This window comes from Oncorhynchus gorbuscha, linkage group LG07 (assembly GCF_021184085.1).
Source record: "Oncorhynchus gorbuscha isolate QuinsamMale2020 ecotype Even-year linkage group LG07, OgorEven_v1.0, whole genome shotgun sequence".
In the NCBI taxonomy this organism is placed as follows: domain Eukaryota; kingdom Metazoa; phylum Chordata; class Actinopteri; order Salmoniformes; family Salmonidae; genus Oncorhynchus; species Oncorhynchus gorbuscha.
In genome coordinates, this window is record NC_060179.1 from 53,621,896 (window position 1) to 53,641,782 (window position 19,887).

Here is a 19,887-nt window from a genome sequence, read left to right on the forward strand (position 1 = left end):
TTTGGTTGATTGTGATGTAAAGAAAGCACAGCAGTGCTTTGTCAAGTACCGACCTTTCCCTATCTTGGCAACCGTTGAATCAATATGTTTTGACCATGTCAGTTTACAATCTAGGTTTACATCAAGCAGTTTAGTCTCAACTTGCACAATTGCCACATTCATCACTAGATTTAGATTAGGTTTATTACACTATATCTCACAATTATTCAGAGACATCTATAAGTCTATGCTAGGTAAAGCTCCGCCTTATCTCAGTTCACTGATCACGATAACACCCACCCGTAGCACACATTCCAGCAGGTATATCTCACTGATCATCCCCAAAGCCAACACCTCATTTGTCCGCCTTTCATTCCAGTTCTCTGCTGCCAGTGACTGGAATGAATTGCAAAAAAAAAGTTGGAGACTTTTATTTCCCTCGCCAAATTTAAACATCAACTATCTGAGCAGCTAACCGATTGCTGCAGCTGTACATAGTCCACCCAATCTATCTAGTCCACCCAATCTATCCACCCAATCCTCATCCCCATACTTTTTAAAATTGTATTTACTTTTCTGCTCTTTTGCATACCAGTATCTCTACTGGCACATCAATAATCTGCTCATTTATCACTCCAGTGTTAATCTGCTAAATTGTAACTATTCACTCCTGTGGCCTATTTATTGCCTTCCTCCTCATGCCTTTTGCACACACTGTATATAGACTTTCTTTTTTCTACTGTGTCATTGATTTGTTTGTTATTGTCTTGTTTATTGTTTACTCCATGTGTAACTCTGTGTTGTTGTCTGTGTCACACTGCTTTGCTTTATCTTGGCCAGGTCGCAGTTGCAAATGAGAACTTGTTCTCAACTAGCCTACCTGGTTAAATCAAGGTGAAATAAAAAATTAACATGCAACTGTCCTCTCATACACTCCCCTATGTATTTATTTGGACGGTGAAACTAAAATGTTTCATTTGGCTTTATACTCCAGCATTCTTTGAGGCGACGGTAAAGAATGTCACCTTTTATTTTAGGGTATTTTCATTCATATCTGTTTTACCTTGGTCTGTGACAGTCATGGATTTTGGATGATGCTAATTGGCTAGCCAGATCTCCGGTCCACGGTCTCTGTAATAACGGTTTGAATAGTAAAATAAATATATCCACTACCAGTCAAAAGTTTGGATACACCTACTCATTCCAGGGTTTTTCTTAATTTTTTACTATTTTCTACATTGTAGAATAATAGTGAAGATATCAAAACTATGAAATAACATATATGGAATCATGTAGTAACCAAAAAAGTGTTAAACAAATCAAAATATATTTGAGATTTGAGATTCTTCAAAGTAGCCACCCTTTGCCTTGACGACAGCTTTGCACACTCTTGGCATTTTCTCAACCAGCTTTATGCGGTAGTCACTTGGAATGCATTTCAATCAACAGGTGTGCCTTGTTAAAAGTTCATTTGTGGAATTTATTTCCTCAATGCGTTTGAGCCAGTAAGTTGTGTTGTGACAAGGTAGGGGGGTATATAGAAGATAGCCCTATTTGGTAAAATATCAAATCCATATTATGGCAAGAACAGCTCAAATAAGCAAAGATAAACAACAGTCCATTACTTTAAGACATGAAAGTTGGTCAATCCTGAAAATCTCAAGAACTTTTAAAGTTTCTTCAAGTACAGTCGCAAAAAACCATCAAGCACTATGATAAATCTGTCTCTCATGAGGACCGCCACAGGAAAGGAAGACCCAGAGTTACCTCTGCTGCAAAGGATAAATTCATTGGAGATATAGCCTCAAATTGCAGCCCAAATAAATGCTTCAGAGTTCAAGTAACAGACTCATCTCAGCATCAACTGTTCAGAGGAGACTGCGTGAATCAGGCCTTCATGGTCGAATTGCTGCAAAGAAACCACTACTAAAGGACACCAATAAGAAGAATAGACTTGCTTGGGCCAAGAAACACGAGCAATGGACATTAGACCGGTGGAAATCTGTCTTTTGGTCTGACAATTCCAAATGTAAGATTTTTGATTCCAACCGCTTTCCTTGTGAGATGCAGAGTAGGTGAACGGATGATCTCTGCATGTGTGGTTCCCACCGTGAAGCATGGAGGAGGAGATTTCAGATTGTGGGAGTGCTTTGCTTATGACACTGTCGTTATTTATTTTGAATTCATTGCACACTTAACCTGTATTCTGCAGCAATACGCCATCCCATCTGGTTTGTGCTTAGTTGGACTATCATTTGTTTTTCAACAGGACAATGACCAAACACACCTCCAGGCTGTGTAGGGGCTATTTGACCAAGGAGAGTGATGGAGTGCTGCATCATATTATTATTATTAGATGACCTGGCCTACACAATCACCAGACCTCAACCCAATTGAGATGGTTTGGGATGAGTTGGACCACAGAGTGAAGGAAAAGCATCCACAAGTGCTCAGCATATATGGGAACTCCTTCAAGACTGTTGGAAAAGCCTTCCTCATTTTAATTCTTATTTACAATGATGGCCTAGGAACAGTGGGCTAACTGCCTTTTTCAGTTAACTGCAGAACAACAGATTTGAACCTTGTCAGCTCGGGGATTCGATCTGCAAACCTTTTGGTTACTGGCCCAATGCTCTAATCACTAGGCTACTTGTCTCTCATGAAGCTGGTTAAGAGTATGCCAAGAGTGTGCAAAGCTGTCATCAAGGCGAAGGATGGCTACTTTGAAGAATCTCAAATATTAAATATATTTTGATTTAACACTTTTTTTAGTTACTACATGATTCCATATGTGTTATTTCATAGTTTTGTTGTCTTTACTATTATTCTACTATGTAGAAATTTGTAAAAAATAAAGAAAAACCCTGGAATGAATAGGTTAACAAACTTTTGATTGGTACTGTATATAATCATGAATCGTGAATAATGACGAGTGAGAAAGTTACAGATGCCCCAAAAAAAACGTGCTAACCTCTCACCATTGGTATTTTTTGTCCAAATACTTATGGCGCCTTCAATTGGGGGGACAAGCTGCATAGTGCTTTAATTTCCAAACGGTAAAATAGAAATGGTGCCTTCAAAAAGTATTCACACCCTTTGACCTTTGCCACATTTTGCTGTGTTACAGCCTGAATTTAAAATGGAATACATTTAGATTTTTGGTCACTGGCCCACACACAATATCCTATAATGTCAAAGTGGAATTAAGTTTTTCAAATTTTTACAAATTAAGTTCAGGAGCAAAAATGTACATATCAAGTCACAAGTTGCATAGACTCTGTGTACAGTACGTGTTTAGCATGGTTTTTGAATGACTACCTCATCACTGTACCCCCACACATCCAATTATCTGTAAGGTCCCTTCAGTCGAGCAGTGAATTTCAAACACAGATTCAACCACAAAGACCAGGGAGGTTTTCCAATGCCTCACAAAGAAGGGCACCTATTGGTAGATGGGCACAAATAAAATAAAGAAGCAGATATTGAATATGTCTTTGAGATTTTACAATTTGGGTGTATCAATACACCTAGTCACTACGAAGTTACAGGCATCCTTCCTAACTCAGTTGCCGGAGAGGAAGGAAACCGCACCGGGATTTCACCATGAGGCCAATGGTGACTTTAAAACAGAGTTGAATGGCTGTGATAGGAGGAAACTGAGGATGGATCAACAACATTGTAGTTACTCCACTATACTAACCTAAATGACAGAGTGGAAAGAAGGAAGCCTGTACAGAATAAACATTTTCCAAAACATGTATCTTGTTTGCAACAAGGCACTAAAGTAATACTGCCAAAAATGTGGCAAAGACATCAACTTTTTGTCCTGAATACAAAGTGTTATGTTTGGAGCAAATCCAATACAACACATTACCGAGTGCCACTCCATATTTTTGAGCATAGTGGTGGCTGCATCATGTTATGGGTATGCTTGTGATCGTTAAGGACCTTCGTTTTTCAGGATAAAAGGGAAACTGATTGGAGCTTAGCACAGGCAAAATCGCAGAGGAAAATGTTGTTCAGTCTGCTTTCCACCAGACACTGGGAGATGAATTCACCTTTCAGCAGGACAATAACCAAACACACAAGGTCTAATATACACTGGAGTTGATTACCAAGAAGACAGTAAGTGTTCCTGAATGTCCAAGTTACAGTTTTGACTTCAATCTGCTTGAAAACCTATGACGAGACCTGAAAAATGGTTTAGCAATGATCAACAACCAGTTTGACAGAGCTTGAAGAATTTTGAAGAAAATAATAGGCAAATATTGCACAATCCAGGTGTTGAACGCTCTTAGATTTACCTGGAAAGACTCACAGCTGTAATCGCTGCCAAAAGTGTTTCTACAAAGTATTGACTTGGGTGTGCATTGTTATGTAAATTATATTTTTGTGTTTCATTTTCAGTACATTTGCTAAAATTTCCAAAAACAGGTTTTCACTTTGTCATTATGGGTTATTGTTTGTATGAGGGATGAGGGAGAAAAACATATATTTAATCCATTTTGAATTCAGGCTGTACCACAACACAAATGTAGATGAAGTCAAGGGGTATGAATACCTTCTGAAAGCACTGTATGTATGAAAATACCCTCAAATTAAAGGTGACCTGTCCTGTCCTGTGTGTGTGTGTGTGTGTGTGTGTGTGTGTGTGTGTGTGTGTGTGTGTGTGTGTGTGTGTGTGTGTGTGTGTGTGTGTGTGTGTTATATATATATACACACATTTAATTTGTCTCTATACTCCAGCATTTTGCATATATATATATATATATTGATCTCAAATGCAAAATGCTGGAGTATAGAGACAAATTAAATGTTTTAGCTTCACTGTCCAAATAAATCCGTTGGAGAGTGTACAGTCGTGGCCAAAAGTTTTGAAAATGACACAAATATAAATTTTCGCAAAGTCTGCTGTCTCAGTTTGTATGATGGCAATTTGCATATACTCCAGAATGTTATGAAGAGTGATCAGATTTATTGCAAAGTCCCTCTTTGCCATGCAAATATACTTAGTCCCAAAACAACCTTTTCACTGCATTTCAGCCCTGCCACAAAAGGACGAGCTGACATGTCAGTGATTCGCTCATTAACACAGGTGTGAGTGTTGACGAGGACAAGGCTGGAGATCACTCTGTCATGCTGATTGAGTTCGAATAACAGACTGGAAGCTTCAAAAGGAGGGTGGTCCTTGGAATCATTGTTCTTCCTCTGTCAACCTTTGGTTACCTGCAAGGAAACACGTTCCGTCTTTGCTTTGCACAAAAAGGGCTTCACAGGCAAGGATATTGCTGCCAGTAAGATTGCAAGTAAATCAACCATTTATCAGATCATCAAGAACGTCAAGGAGAGCGGCTCAATTGTTGTGAAGAAGGCTTCAGGGCTCCCAAGAAAGTCCAGCAAGCGCCAGGACCGTCTCCTAAAGATGATTCAGCTGCGGGATCGGGGGACCTCCAGTACAGAGCTTGCTCAGGAATGGCAGCAGGCAGTTGTGAGTGCATCTGCACGCACAGTGAGGCGAATACTTTTGGAGGATGGCCTGGTGTCAAGGAGGGCAGCAAAGAAGCCACTTCTCTCCAGGAAAACCATCAGGGACAGACTGATATTCTGCAAAATGTACAGACAGGGTTTGGACTGCTGAGGACTGGGGTGAAGTCATTTTCTCTGAATCCCCTTTCCGATTGTTTGGGGCATCTGGAAAAAAGCTTGTCCGGAGAAGACAAGGTGAGCGCTACCATCAGTCCTGTGTCATGCCAACAGTAAAGCATCCAGAGACCATTCATGTGTGGGTTTGCTTCTCAGCCAAGGGAGTGGGCTCACTCACAATTTTGCCTAAGAACACAGCCATGAATAAAGAATGGTACCAACACATCCTCAGAGAGCAACTTCTCCCAACCATCCAGGAGCAGTTTGGTGACGAACAATGCCTTTTCCAGCATGATGGAGCACCTTGCAATAAGGCAAAAGTGATAACTAAGTGGCTCGGGGAACAAAACATCGATATTTTGGGTCCATGGCCAGGAAACTCCCCAGACCTTAATCCCATTGAGAACTTGTGGTCAATCCTCAAGAGGTGGGTGGACGAACAAAAACCCACAAATTCTGACAAACTCCAAGCACTGATAATGCAAAAATAGGCTGCCATCAGTCTGGATGTGGCCCAGAAGTTAATTGACAGCATGCCAGGGTGGATTGAAGAAGTATTGAAAAAGAAGGGTCATCACTGCATACATTGACTCTTTGCATCAACTTCATGTAATTGTCAATAAAAGCCATTGACACTTATGAAATGCTTGTAATTATACTTCACTATTCCATAGTAACATCTGACAAAAATATCTAAAGACACTGAAGCAGCAAACTTTGTGGAAATTCATATTTGTGTCATTCTCAAAACTTTTGTCCACTACTGTACCATCTTTGCTTATGTTTTATAGGGAGGGATACAAAAATGGGAATATTTGAGATATTAAATAGTGTCAGATTTAGTTTCCTTTAGAATGCTCTAGTTCACTGTGTTTGACCATTTATACTGTGTGTGTGTGTGTAACTCTGTACTTTATTGATTCCATAGAGGACGGCTTCCCTGGACCCCTCCCCCCACCGTGCTGCAAGAGCCCTGGTTCCCTGACCTCTGGCTCCCTGGCTTCCTCCCCCATCCTTTCAGGCAGCACGAAGGCCCAGCCAGGGTAAGACTCAAAACCTGACCCCAGACCTGTTCCTAAGGGTAAACACTGCATTTCTATCACTCCATGGTTTATAATTCATCTGTAAACCTAGTGTCAAATACTTACATGTAAACCTACTCATACCGTGAACCTTGTACCAAGCACTTTATTTACTCATCTTAATCTACAATATAAAATATTATTTTTTAAATCTAGTGTTTTTAACTTGGAACAGTCACCAATCCCTCTCCTCGTGTCCCTGTGTAGTGCATGGAGCAGCAAGAGCTGGCACGGCCTAGGGAAGGGCTACTTCAAGGGCTTCCAGGACCTCATGAGCTCTGACAGCACTATGAGCTTCATCGAGTTCGTCGAGCTCTTCAAGTCTTTCAGGTGCTCCATCCAACTTCCGAGCTCCTCTCTTTATCGTATACAGTCACCATAGTCTATATAGGAATAGTAACTATATACAGGTCTATGGTAGTGATTTAAATTCAACATGTCTCTGTTAACCTGCCTCACACAGGAAGCGGCACAGGTCCTAATCCAGGCACTTGTCATCTCCCGTCTGGATTACTGCAACTCGCTGTTGGCTGGGCTCCCTGCCTGTGCCATTAAACCCCTACAACTCATCCAGAACGCCGCAGCCCGTCTGGTGTTCAACCTTCCCAAGTTCTCTCACGTCACCCCGCTCCTCCACTCTCTCCACTGGCTTCCAGTTGAAGCTCGCATCCGCTACAAGACCATGGTGCTTGCCTACGGAGCTGTGAGGGGAACGGCACCTCAGTACCTCCAGGCTCTGATCAGGCCCTACACCCAAATAAGGGCACTGCGTTCATCCACCTCTGGCCTGCTCGCCTCCCTACCACTGAGGAAGTACAGTTCCCGCTCAGCCCAGTCAAAACTGTTCGCTGCTCTGGCTCCCCAATGGTGGAACAAACTCCCTCACGACGCCAGGACAGCGGAATCAATCACCACCTTCCGGAGACACCTGAAACCCCACCTCTTTAAGGAATACCTAGGATAGGATAAAGTAATCCTTCTCACCCCCCCTTAAAATATGTAGATGCACTATTGTAAAGTGGCTGTTCCACTGGATGTCATAAGGTGAATGCACCAATTTGTAAGTCGCTCTGGATAAGAGCGTCTGCTAAATGACTTAAATGTAATGTAAATGTAATCATTCCCACTGAGAATTCCTTCTGAATTCCCAAAGGACAAGAGTACAATTATGTGCTGTGTATATCATCCCCACACTATACAACACAGGCCTGCTGTACTTTCATAATACATACAGGATGGAGACATTGCATTCCATTCAGAAGAAGCGTTGACAAATCCAACCAATCTTTCCAAAGGTTGTTTTGTAAATGACATACTGGGTTCTTCTGAGGTTTCTCTCAGTTGATAACAGACTAAGGCTACACACCGAAACATGTAATAATTAGAAAACCATAACATTGTCCACTCCCATTGTCCCCCAAGAGTGGATAATAATTTCCCTCTCTTGTCAGTTGAATGTAAAAGACCTTGTTCTTGTTTTGATGTGCAGCATTCGGAGCCGTAAAGACCTGAAGGAGCTGTTTGACACCTACGCCGTTCCTTGCAGTAGCTCCGGCCCAGAGTCTGCCCTCCGACGCACCACCCTGAGGATTGACGACAAGGAAACGGGACTGCAGCCTGACCTAGGTATGTCTCTCACATTGTGCTAATGTAACCCTATGTGTTTGTCTGTGAGTGGTTTGTATTTGGTACTGTTCAGTCATTGTTTAAAAGTAAAATAAAATTTAAAAAAAGTTCAAATATAAGGTCAGAACGTGTATATACAACACCAGTCAAAAGTTTGCACACACCTACTCATTCAAGGTGTTTTCTTTATTTTTACTATTTTCTACATTGTAGAATAATAGTTAAGACAAAACTATGTAATAACACATATGGAACCATGTTGTAGCCAAAGAAGTGTTATTTATTTATATACATACATAAACGTCCCTTTTTCAGGACCCTGTCTTTCAAAGATAATTCGTAAAAATCCAAACCTTCACTGTAAAGTGTTTAAAGACCATTTCCCATGCTGGACCAGACAGGACTGGCAAAAAGTGCTCTTCACTGATGAGTCGCGGTTTTGTCTAACCAGAGGTGATGGTCGGATTCACGTTTATCGTCAAAGGAATGAGCGTTACACCGAGGCCTGTACTCTGGAGCGGGATCGAGGTGGAGGGTCCGTCATGGTCCTGGGGCGGTGTGTCACAGCATCATCGGACTGAGCTTGTTGTCATTGCTGGCAATCTCAACGCTGTGCGTTACAGGGAAGACATTCTCCTCCCTCATGTGGTACCCTTCCTGCAGGCTCATCCAAACATGACCATCCAGCATGACAATGCCACCAGCCATACTTCTCATTCTCTGTGTAATTTCCTCCAGACAGGAATGTCAGTGTTCTGCCATGGCCAGCAAAGAGCCCGGATCTCAATCCCATTGAGCATGTCTGGGACCTGTTTGAACGGAGGGTAAGGGCTACGGCCATTCCCCCCAGAAATGTCTGGGAACTTGCAAGGTGCCTTGGTGGAAGAGTAGAGTAACATCTCTCAGCAAGAACTGGCAAATCTGGTGCAGTCCATGAGGAGGAGATGCACTGCAGTATTTAATGCAGCTGGTGGCCACACCAGATACTGACTGTTACTTTTGATTTTGATCCCCCCCCTTTGTTCAGGGACACATTATTCCATTTATGTTAGTCACATGTCTGTGGAACTTGTTCTGTTTGTCTGTTGTTGAATCTTGTTATGTTCATACAAATATTTACACATGTTAAGTTTGCTGAAAATAAACCCAGTAGACAGTGAGAGGACTTTCTTTTTTTGCTGAGTTTATAATCATATACAATTTCAGTAGCACATGTCTTGTGATAAACTGTCCCGCCTGCACAATAGATTAGTCAGGCGGGAATCAGACAGGTGTCTTGTACACCATGATTTTTGGTGCTACTGTTTGTTTAAAGAAGTCTCGGTCGACCAACAGCCTATCGACCAATCGATTAAATGGGGTCAGCACTAACATAATGTTACATGCTGATTTAGATTAGTAAGCAACACTGCAGAGTATTGGATGTTAATGTCTTAGTTAGGGAATTCATTCTAAAGATGCAGTTTTCCTGTCCTCCACCGCAGACTTGCTGACCCGTAATGGATTGGACCTGGGCCTCTTCATCCAAACACGCCAGCAGACGTCGGAAAACCAGAAGCAAATCTCAGACGCCATTGCTGCAGCCAGCATCGTGACCAATGGGACGGGCGTGGAGAACGCCTCTCTAGGAGTGCTTGGGCTGGCCATCCCACAACTCAACGACTTCCTGGTCAACTGCCAGCGGAAACACCTGACCTACGATGAAATCCTCAGCATCATCCAGGTGGGTCTCATGACTTGTCCAGCAGGCTGAACTTGGATATCTCCTACGGTCTGAAAACATCTGACATAATTTGATTTTGGGAATGTAATGTCCCTTCAACTTGGCAGACGTGTAACGCAATGCATTGCGACATACTGTACAGAACACAGACGTGATAGAAGTAAGACTTGGAGTATTATATTTCTGTGATGTATTGTTCAATTGTTTTCCTTTGTCTCCCTCAGACATTTGAGCCTTGTGTAAGCATACGTCAGATGGGTTGGATGTCCTTTGAAGGTTTTGCCAGGTACCGTAATTTCCCCTGAAAAATGACGTTAGTTAGCTCGTCAGAAATTCGTCAGAGGAATTTTGAAATGACATTCGTCACCAGTTTTAAGTAGTAGTGACCTCTCCAGGTTTTTGATGGACAAGGAGAACTTTGCATCTAAGAACGAGGAGTCTCGGGTGAATGCGGAGGAGCTCCAGTACCCAATGTCTTACTACTACATAGAGTCCTCTCACAACACGTACCTCACTGGACACCAGCTCAAAGGAGATTCCTCCGTGGAGCTTTACAGCCAGGTGAGATCACCACTATCATCCTTTTAGATAATTGACGCAAACAAACATATTTTCTCCCGGAAAAGTGCTTTTTCTAGTTTAGTTTTGTCTGGGATTTCTAAGCATCGGATCAGTTTGTCATCTTCGGTTTGCCGTAAGCAGGGCTAGGAGTTTTTCCAGTGTGACCTGACCAGGAAAAACTCTGGGCTCCTACTGTACTATAAGATGTATTATGTTTTGGTGTCTGTCTTATGATGGGATGTGGTTGTTGTGTTGTCTAGGTGCTGCTGCAGGGCTGCAGGAGTGTGGAGCTGGACTGTTGGGATGGAGACGACGGATCACCCATTATTTACCATGGATACACCCTGACCACCAAGATCCCCTTTAAGGTTAGTCTGTAACCCTGCCACAACCTTGTCACACTGCCGCTATTGTCCTTTTGCCACTGTTTGGCGAAGATACAGTACAATGACAGCATACCTCTTTTATAGCTTGAGTAATACTGCTTAGATGCTGGAATTATTGAATAAATAGGACTGTAGTTATGCCTCGTACTGTAACCCATTTTCTTCTAGGATGTGGTGGAGGCGATCAATCGCACTGCTTTTGTCAACTCGGACATGCCGGTCATCCTGTCCATTGAGAACCACTGCTCTCTGCCCCAGCAACGCAAAATGTCTGAAATCTTCAAGGTACCTCCTTCTGGCTCCAATGGACATGATCAGTACGGATTCTAGCTGACACGTCATGTGTTTTATCCCTAAGAACCTCGTTACTTCATTCCTTCCTCCTTTGGAGACCACTCTGACTTTGATGAAACACCTTTGATTTTAGCGTGTCTTTGAGGATTCCTTTGGTCAGCCCACTTGATCTGTTTATTTGTGTTTGAAGGCGGTGTTCGGAATCAAGCTGGTGAGCAAATTCCTGTTTGAAAGTGATTTCTCTGATGACCCGCTGCTCCCCTCCCCCCTGCAACTGAAGGGAAAGATCCTCCTCAAGAACAAGAAGCTGACAGCACACCAAGCTCCTGTTGACATTCTCAAACAGAAGGTGAGACTGTAGGCTCGGCCCTAACATATGTGCACTTTGTCACCTCTGGGTCTGCATGGAAAATGGCCCAGGAAAACAAGGAAAATATTCAAGAGGCAGCCTGCTCTTCCCATTTACATTACATTTAAGTCATTTAGCAGACGCTCTTATCCAGTCCCCCGTCAAGAGGCAAAAATCTCTCTCACGCCAGTATCCAACGGACTGAATATTGAAATGAGTGTTAGTAACCAGGTGTCCATCCAACCTTTTTAATGAGATTAAATTAAAAAATGTCACGACAAGGCTGATGGAAACAGCAGAATTTCCAAATGCCGCCAAAACAAAATACGATCTTTTGAGTTTAAAATAAATTATGTGAGAAATGAAGGTGGAAATGCCTTCATGTGCAAATATTGATATTGTAACCATCTTATCGAATGTAAACTTCGAGTCACCCAATGATATTTTGTGTGATCCTCCCTCTACGACTCGGAAAGCGTGCGGTTTTGACTACAGATAATCTATGATGAACTTCACAGGGAGGTGAAAGTGCACGATGATGATGCTTGATGTTCCTTTCTATTAAATATCAAGGGTCCTATTCCGGTGACATGATCGATCCCTGGCTGCCATTTGACATGTAAAAAATCTTGCTCTTTTGTCCATAATAAACTAATGTAGGCTGTACCTACACTATATCTGCGAATGGTTGGCTGGAATGCACGTTCCAATACCAGAGTGGGCACATAGAAAATGCTATACAACATTTTTATTGACAAAACCGTCAGTAGAGGGGGCCTCTCAAGCGGTGGAAGGCACTGCATCGTAGTGCTAGAAGTGTTACTACAGATCCGGGTTCATTCCCGGGCTTTGACACAACCGGGTGTCCCATAGGACGGTGCACAATTCGCTCAGCGTCGTCCGGTTAGCGGAGGGTTTAGCCGGGGTGGCTGTACTAGGTTCACCGTGCTCTAGTGACTCCTTGTGGCGGGCCGGGTGTCTGCAGGATGACCCCTTTCGCCATTTGAACAGTGTTTCCTCTGACACAATGGTGCAGCAGGCTTCCGGGTTAAGCTGGCGGGTGTTTAAGGAGCGCGGTTAGGCGGGTCATGTTTCGGAGGACGCATGACTCCACCTTCGCCTCTCCCGAGCCCGTTGAGGAGTTGCAGCGATGAGACAAAATCGGAAAAAAAAAACATTTAACTTGTATTTTTATGTGCACTACGTCATCACGCACAGCCTTTAATCCGCAATAATTAAATGGGAAGGAAACATTTTCTCTGGTGGGAAAATGTGCACATTTTTGAATATTCGTATGCAAAATTGTCACCAATTTGGATGGAAACCTGGTGGGGGTTATGGAATTATGGGCAGGCATAAGCTAAGGACAACGAACACAATTTAAATTAACCGACTTCCTCATATGAACTGTAATCTTTGAAATTGTTGCATTTTATATTTTAGTTAATTATACAGTACATTCGGGAAGTATTCAGACCCCTTGACGTTTTCCACATTTTGTTACGCTGCAGACTTGTTCTAAAATGGATTCAATTGTTTTTCTCATCAACAATCTACACACAATACACCACAATGACAAAGCAAAAACAGTTTTTTATAATAAAAAAACAAAGAAATTGGAAATATCACATCTCAGACCCTATCAGTATTCTGTCCCTTTACTCAGTACTTTGTTGAAGCACCTTTGGCAGCGATTACATCCTCGAGTGTTCTTGGGAATGACACTACAAGCTTGCCACACCTGTATTTGGGGAGTTTTTCCCCATTCTTCTCTGCAGATCCTCTCAAACTCTGTCAGGTTGGCTGAGGAGTGTCGCTGCACAGCTATTCTCAGGTCTATCCAGAGATGTTCAATCGGGCTCTGGCTGGGCCACTCAAGGACATTCAGAGACCTGTCCCGAAGCCACCCATGCGTTGTCTTGGCGTGTGCTTAGGGTCATTGTCCTGTTGGAAGGGGAATCTTCGGCCCAGTCTGAGGTCCTGAGCACTCTAGAGCAGGTTTTCATCAAGGATCTCTCTGTACTTGTACTGTTCATCTTTCCCTCGATTCTGACTAGTCTCCCAGTCCCTGGCGCTGAAAAATATCCCCACAGCATGATGCTGCCACCATGCTTCACCGTAGGGATGGAGGCAGGTTTCCTCCAGACATGACACTTTGTATTCAGGCCAAAGAGTTCAATCTTGGTTTCATCAAAGAATCTTGTTTCTCATGGTCTGAAAGTCTTTAGGTGCATCTCTTTTAGCCTCTCGGGAAGTCTGTCTTATCTCTATAGTACCCAGCACACCCCCTCAGGTCGTCACACATACAGTGCCTTAAAGTATTCACTCCCCTTAGCTTTTTCCACATTTTGTTGATACAGCCTAAATTTGAATACATTTGGATTTTGTGTCACTGGCCTACACAATAACCCATCATTTCAGTGGAATTATGTTTTTCGAAATGTTTACAAATTAATAAATTATAAGCTGAAATGTCTTGTCAATAAGTATTCAACCCCTTTGTTATGGCAAGCCTAAATAAGTTCAGGAGTAAAGATTCGCTTTATAAATTGCATGGACTCACTCCGTGTGCAATAGTGTTTAACATGATTTTTGAATGACTACTATTTTTTAATGTCTGTACCCCTCACATACAATTATCTGTAAGGTCCCTTAGTCATGCAGTGGATTTCATAGGCTAATTGGATAATCTTATCTAGGGTCGCATGTGAGGTGTTTGTGTATATAATATGTATGTATATCAAATATTACCACACTACAAGACCTTATACAGTGTTAACACATGCACACCGTATTATACACACACGGCCCCTCGCAGTCGAGGATGACGTCCGTCAAGCTGTGTCTTCGGAAGTGACTGAGGAGCCTAGTCCTGGAAGCACTCAAAGATAATGGCCCCATGTAAGAACAAGCTTTTATGTCTGTTGACATGGTGCAATGACTACAGGACTTTCCACTAATCACGCTCTGTTCTCTCAGACTCACCAGCTGGCCCACATAAAGGCAAAGACCGGCAACGGGGCCCCGGGAGGAAGCTCTCCTGGTAACCACGATGATGACGATGAAGAGGAAGAAGACGAGTATGACGATGACTGCGAATCCCTGCCTGATGGTGAGAGAGACTCGCTTTTGCTGTGGGATAAACACTCTAACAATGTGTACAACACGTACGCTGAGCAGGTCCAAGCTTCGGTCTCTTGTGGTTTCAATGACATCCTCGCTAACTACTTTCTCACTCACTCTGCCCCCTATAGTACGTCGCTGTAACAACGTATGGTTGTTATGAAGGTTAATGACGTAGGGGAGTGAGATCTTGTATTTACTCTTCTTTTTAACGCCTCCCTTGATTCCCTGTTATTAACATAAAGGAATCCTCCAGTGGATTTCCAGTAGCTCTACTTGGAGGTGCGTTTGTTTTCCTGTGCTCCTTCCTCCTACTACTCTGTCCCTGACTGTTCCTCTGTGCAGCAGCTGACATCTTTCCAGATTCCACTGCCTCTTATAGCCTTGAAGGTAAACTGAACGACATAAGCGGTCTCACCCTGCATATACAGTACCAGCTCCACTGCATGGCTCCAGCTGTAGCACTCAGTCTGTGCAGTGAGCTTGTGCCGTGGGCCCGGGTACTTTACGTTTTGCATGTTTCCCTTGCTTACCTGCTTGCTGGGGTGAAATCGAGGCTTTTACTGTACCAAGGGGGGGGGGGGTTACTGGGTAGGTTAGAATTCTAGAACTTGACATTGTGATTGAGGGTAATTGTAGTATTAAACTGCAGAGGGAGTAAGGTTAAAGCTGAAGAGCTTGTGGGTTGATGGCTGATGATCTGTTTGGTTCTGTGTTGTCAGTACACACAGGGCCAGTTTAGTGTAAATACACCCCCCCCCCATCTGCACTGCTGTGTCTTGATATGTACGTCCTGACCTTGCTAGTGACAATGGCTCATCAGAGAGAGAAACCCAAGACATCTGGTTTATCAGGCCCCTGTCGAAACATGGAGCGGTGGGGGTGAAAATCACTAGTCCACTCCACTACCTCTGTGGATAGGCTCTCACCAGCCACCACACGTAACCAGAGCAGTGTGAGACAGACAGACAACACTGAAACTGCACTGAACCAGTGTGATTCCTGCAGTAAAATAACTGTTATGATGCAGTGGTGGAAATCATCTTTGAGTGATCCATTGCTGACATCAAATCTGTTTACAGTCGTGCATTTTATCCTGCTGTGTGTGGGCGAGAGAAGAGCTGAAGGCTCAAACTCCCAGCTCTTTGTTAACAGACATTGCGTTGCATTTTGGGATTTGTGGAGGGCCGCTGTTTTCGTCTGAATAGCATTTCCCCAATTTCCAGCATTGCTAGCATGTGGACTGTGTTATGGGATGGAATTTTTATCTCAGTTTACCGGTAATGGTTTCACAAGGAAGATTAAATGTGAAGCCATTGAATAACATTACATTGGAAGCAGTCATTTGAGTAATTCAAGCTGTTCTGTCTGACTCCCTCAGTCAAAGAAAATGGTTTTGTTTCTCAGATAACATCCTGAATGATAAACCAGAAAGGAAGTCATCTGGTGACAAGGAAGACCATCCCATCACTGATGAGATGACCAAGAGGATGAAGAAAGCAGACAATGCTGTAACCAAGTACAAAGGGAAGGTGGGTTTCACCTCTGACCTCTAGTCTCTGAGCCAGGAGAGACCATAGAGATAAAACTGATCTTAAATATTAACTACGAGGCACCAGGCCTAGAGTATATAAACGCTTGACAAATGCACCCTAAATGTATATTTTTCCCTAGAAGTAATCCCAGATCTGAATCACTGACTCTGTTCCTACCCCAGGTATTTGACATAGAGCTGGAAGAAGAGTTATATCCCCCCCAGAGCAAGAAGGAGAGTCGACAGATCGCTCAGGAGCTCTCTGACCTCATCATCTACTGCCAGGCCGTCAAGTTCCCTGGTAGTCCTCTTTTAATTCAGTTCAATTAACTTTACTATATGGCTCATTTCAGCATAGAAATGGTTTATGTTCAGAATGTAGCGCTGTGTTTTTATTCTGCCTAGTGATTTTCCCAACCGAAAGAGAGCGATGAATGTTCACAAAGGAGTAAAACAGGGCTCTGAATTGATTGTAAATTAGAATCGGGTGCACATCTTCTAGGGGTATAATTCTCCAGAACACAGCCAGAACAGACAAGCAACATTAAACCAGCGTGGGAAAGGAAGCGTGATGGTGTCCTTGTCTTACACTCTCATCTGTCGCTTTCTTTCTGTGTGTGGGGGGAAACAGGCCTCTCCACCCTCTCTCATTCAGCCTCTGGCAGAAGAAAAGACAGAAAGAACAAGAAGTCCGTCTTTGGCATGGATCCTGGTCGTAGTGGAGGCAGCCCCAGGGAGGCGGTACCAGGGAAGGGTACGTATGGCCGAGCCTTTGAGCCAGACCCATAGACCTAGACCTGGAGCTGGGGGTGGGATGTGTAGGGACAGGTAAGGACACCCACATACAGACTCAGTCAGATTACCCCCCCATTGGAACCAGCCTGTTAAAGGGATTGTTGGTTTTTCTTTATGGACTTTTTAGCATTTGTGGCACAAATCTTATTCAAGTCATGCGACCAATATAAGCATTTTGTTTCACTCAACATGTTCAAATCATCTATAAGTGACTGAGTTTCACATTCAATTTTTAGATACTTTCATGTCATGTGATTTGGACATGCTAATATTGGTCCCATGACATGAATGGGTTTTGTGCCACAAATGCTCAAATGTTAGCATGTGGAAACTAAACCAGGGAAACTAAACCAAAGCATGGATTGCTGTCAGACCTTGTCCATAGACTGCTTACAAGGTAAGGAAACCAATGTCATGTTGTAAGTTGGGTGGACTATCCCTTTAACTTTTCCATAAAATGGCCCTCTTAGTGTGCGCAGCTGCATCACAGAGTATAGTGAAAGATGCTGAGAGAAGCTGTGGAGTTTTTAAAGGGTTTGTAAAAAGGGTTGAAATGGGATTGTTAGAAACGGCATATCTTGCAGGCATGTTTTTTCTGTCTCGGCACTGAGGCTTGGCAGAGAGTTTGAATAGCTGTGTGGCTAATGCCTCTTTCATGATCAATCATAACCCTTCGAAAAGTTCAGGTAACTTCCGAAGTAAAGGAAACCCTTCACTATGGTGTTGGCCCACAACCAGCCACCAGAACAGCTTCAGTGTACCTTGGCATAGATTCTATAAGTGTCTAACTATTGGAGGGATGAGACAACATTCTTCCATGAGAAATTCCATAATTTGGTGTTTTGTTGATGGTGGTGGAAAATGTTGTCTCAGGCGCCACTCCAGAATCTCCCATAGGTGTTGGGATGAGATCTGGTGACTGAGACGGCCATGGCGTATGGTTTACATCATTTTCATGCTCCTCAAACTATTCGGTGACCACTTGTGCCCTGTGGATGGGAGGGCATTGTCATCTAGAGGTGTGAACATTTAAACGTTTATTTACCACGGATATAAGGCACTTCGCACATCATCATCGTTAACGGTTGGGAAAATGCCAGTGAGTGAGACAGGGAAGTGACATTACAAAGTCCTGTATGGCAGTACTTTGAGAAGTTAAATGAGATGGTGGTGAAATAAATGTAAACTTTGCTAGGTGGAATTGAGCTACAGTGACAGTACAGGTGCCATGCTTAACCATCTGAAAGGGAGACCCAACCTGTTGCTGACTGCAGTAATCACAGCACTGAGTACAGAAATAATTGCAGTTGAAATGCAGCCATTGCCAATGGTAGAGGATGTTGGCTTCAATGCCCTGATGGCATATATAGAACCAGACTACAAGATGCCTTAACGGCCCAGATGTTAAAATATGGTACAGTCGTGACCAAAGGTTTTGAGAATGACAAAAATATGAATTTCCACAAAGTTTGCTGCTTCAGTATCTTTAGATATTTTTGCCAGATGTTACTATGGAATACTGAAGTATAATTACAAGCATTTCATAAGTGTTATAGCTTTTATTGACAATTACATGAAGTTGATGCAAAGAGTCAATATTTGCAGTGTTGACCCTTGTTTGCCAAGACCTCTGCAATCCGCCCTGGCATGCTGTCAATTAACTTCTGGGCCACATCCTGACTACTGGCAGTCCATTCTTGCATAAGCAATGTTGGAGTTTGTCAGAATTTGTGTGGTTTTGTTCGTCCTCCCGCCTTTTGAGGATAAGGTCTGGGGAGTTTCCTGGCCATGGACCCAAAATATCGATGTTTGTTTCCCCGAGCCACTTAGTTATCACTTTTGCCTTATGGCAAGGTGCTCCATCATGCTGGAAAATGCATTGTTCATCACCAAACTGTTCTTGGATGGTTGGGAGAAGTTGCTCTCTGAGGATGTGTTGGTACCATTCTTTATTCATGGCTGTGTTCTTATGCAAAATTGTGAGTGAGCCCACTTCCTTGGCTGAGAAGCAAACCCACACATGAATGGTCTCAGGATGCGTTACTGTTGGCATGACGCAGGACTGATGGTAGCGCTCACCTTGTCTTCTCCGGACAAGCTTTTTTCCGGATGCCCAAACAGTGGATTCATCAGAGAAAATGACCCCAGTCCTCAGCAGTCCAATCCCTGTCTGTACATTTTGCAGAATATCAGTCTGTCCCTGATGTTTTTCCTGGAGAGAAGTGGCTTCTTTGCTGCCCTTCTTGACACCAGGCCATCCTCCCAAATTCTTCGCATCATTGTGCGTGCAGATGCACTCACACCTGCCTGCTGCCATTCCTGAGCAAGCTCTGTACTGGTGGTACCCCGATCCCGCAGCTGAATCAACTTTAGGAGACGGTCCTGGAGCTTGCTGGACTTTCTTGGGCGCCCTGAAGCCTTCTTCACAATATATGCCATTTAGCAGACGCTTTTATCCAAAGCGACTTACAGTCATGTGTGCATACATTCTACATATGGGTGGTCCCAGGGATCGAACCCACTACCCTGGCGTTACAAGCGCCATGCTCTACCAACTGAGCTACAGAAGGACCACAACAATTGAGCCGCTCTCCTTGATGTACTTGATGATCCGATAAATGGTTGATTTAGGTGCGATCTTACTGGCAGCAATATCCTTGCCTGTGAAGCCCTTTTTGTTTAAAGCAATGATGACGGCACGTGTTTCCTTGCAGGTAACCAAAGGTTGACAGAGGAAGGACAATGATTCCAAGCACCACCCTCCTTTGGAAGTTTCCAGTCTGTAATTCAAA

General features: G+C 43.3%; 1 protein-coding gene across 3 annotated transcripts in view; it reads left to right on the top strand.

The window, feature by feature from the left end:
- LOC124040014 (1-phosphatidylinositol 4,5-bisphosphate phosphodiesterase epsilon-1-like) overlaps positions 1-19,887 on the top strand; it is an 83,885-nt gene that overhangs the window by 50,963 nt on the left and 13,035 nt on the right. For all 3 annotated transcript variants that reach the window (XM_046356713.1, XM_046356711.1, XM_046356714.1), the window contains 13 exons: positions 6,551-6,665; positions 6,912-7,034; positions 8,194-8,330; positions 9,815-10,053; positions 10,278-10,339; positions 10,449-10,614; positions 10,875-10,982; positions 11,169-11,285; positions 11,485-11,643; positions 14,623-14,755; positions 16,174-16,298; positions 16,484-16,601; positions 16,932-17,054. In XM_046356713.1, coding sequence (XP_046212669.1) covers positions 6,551-6,665; positions 6,912-7,034; positions 8,194-8,330; positions 9,815-10,053; positions 10,278-10,339; positions 10,449-10,614; positions 10,875-10,982; positions 11,169-11,285; positions 11,485-11,643; positions 14,623-14,755; positions 16,174-16,298; positions 16,484-16,601; positions 16,932-17,054 — 1,725 coding nt within the window. The remainder of the gene's footprint in view (positions 1-6,550; positions 6,666-6,911; positions 7,035-8,193; positions 8,331-9,814; positions 10,054-10,277; positions 10,340-10,448; positions 10,615-10,874; positions 10,983-11,168; positions 11,286-11,484; positions 11,644-14,622; positions 14,756-16,173; positions 16,299-16,483; positions 16,602-16,931; positions 17,055-19,887) is intronic.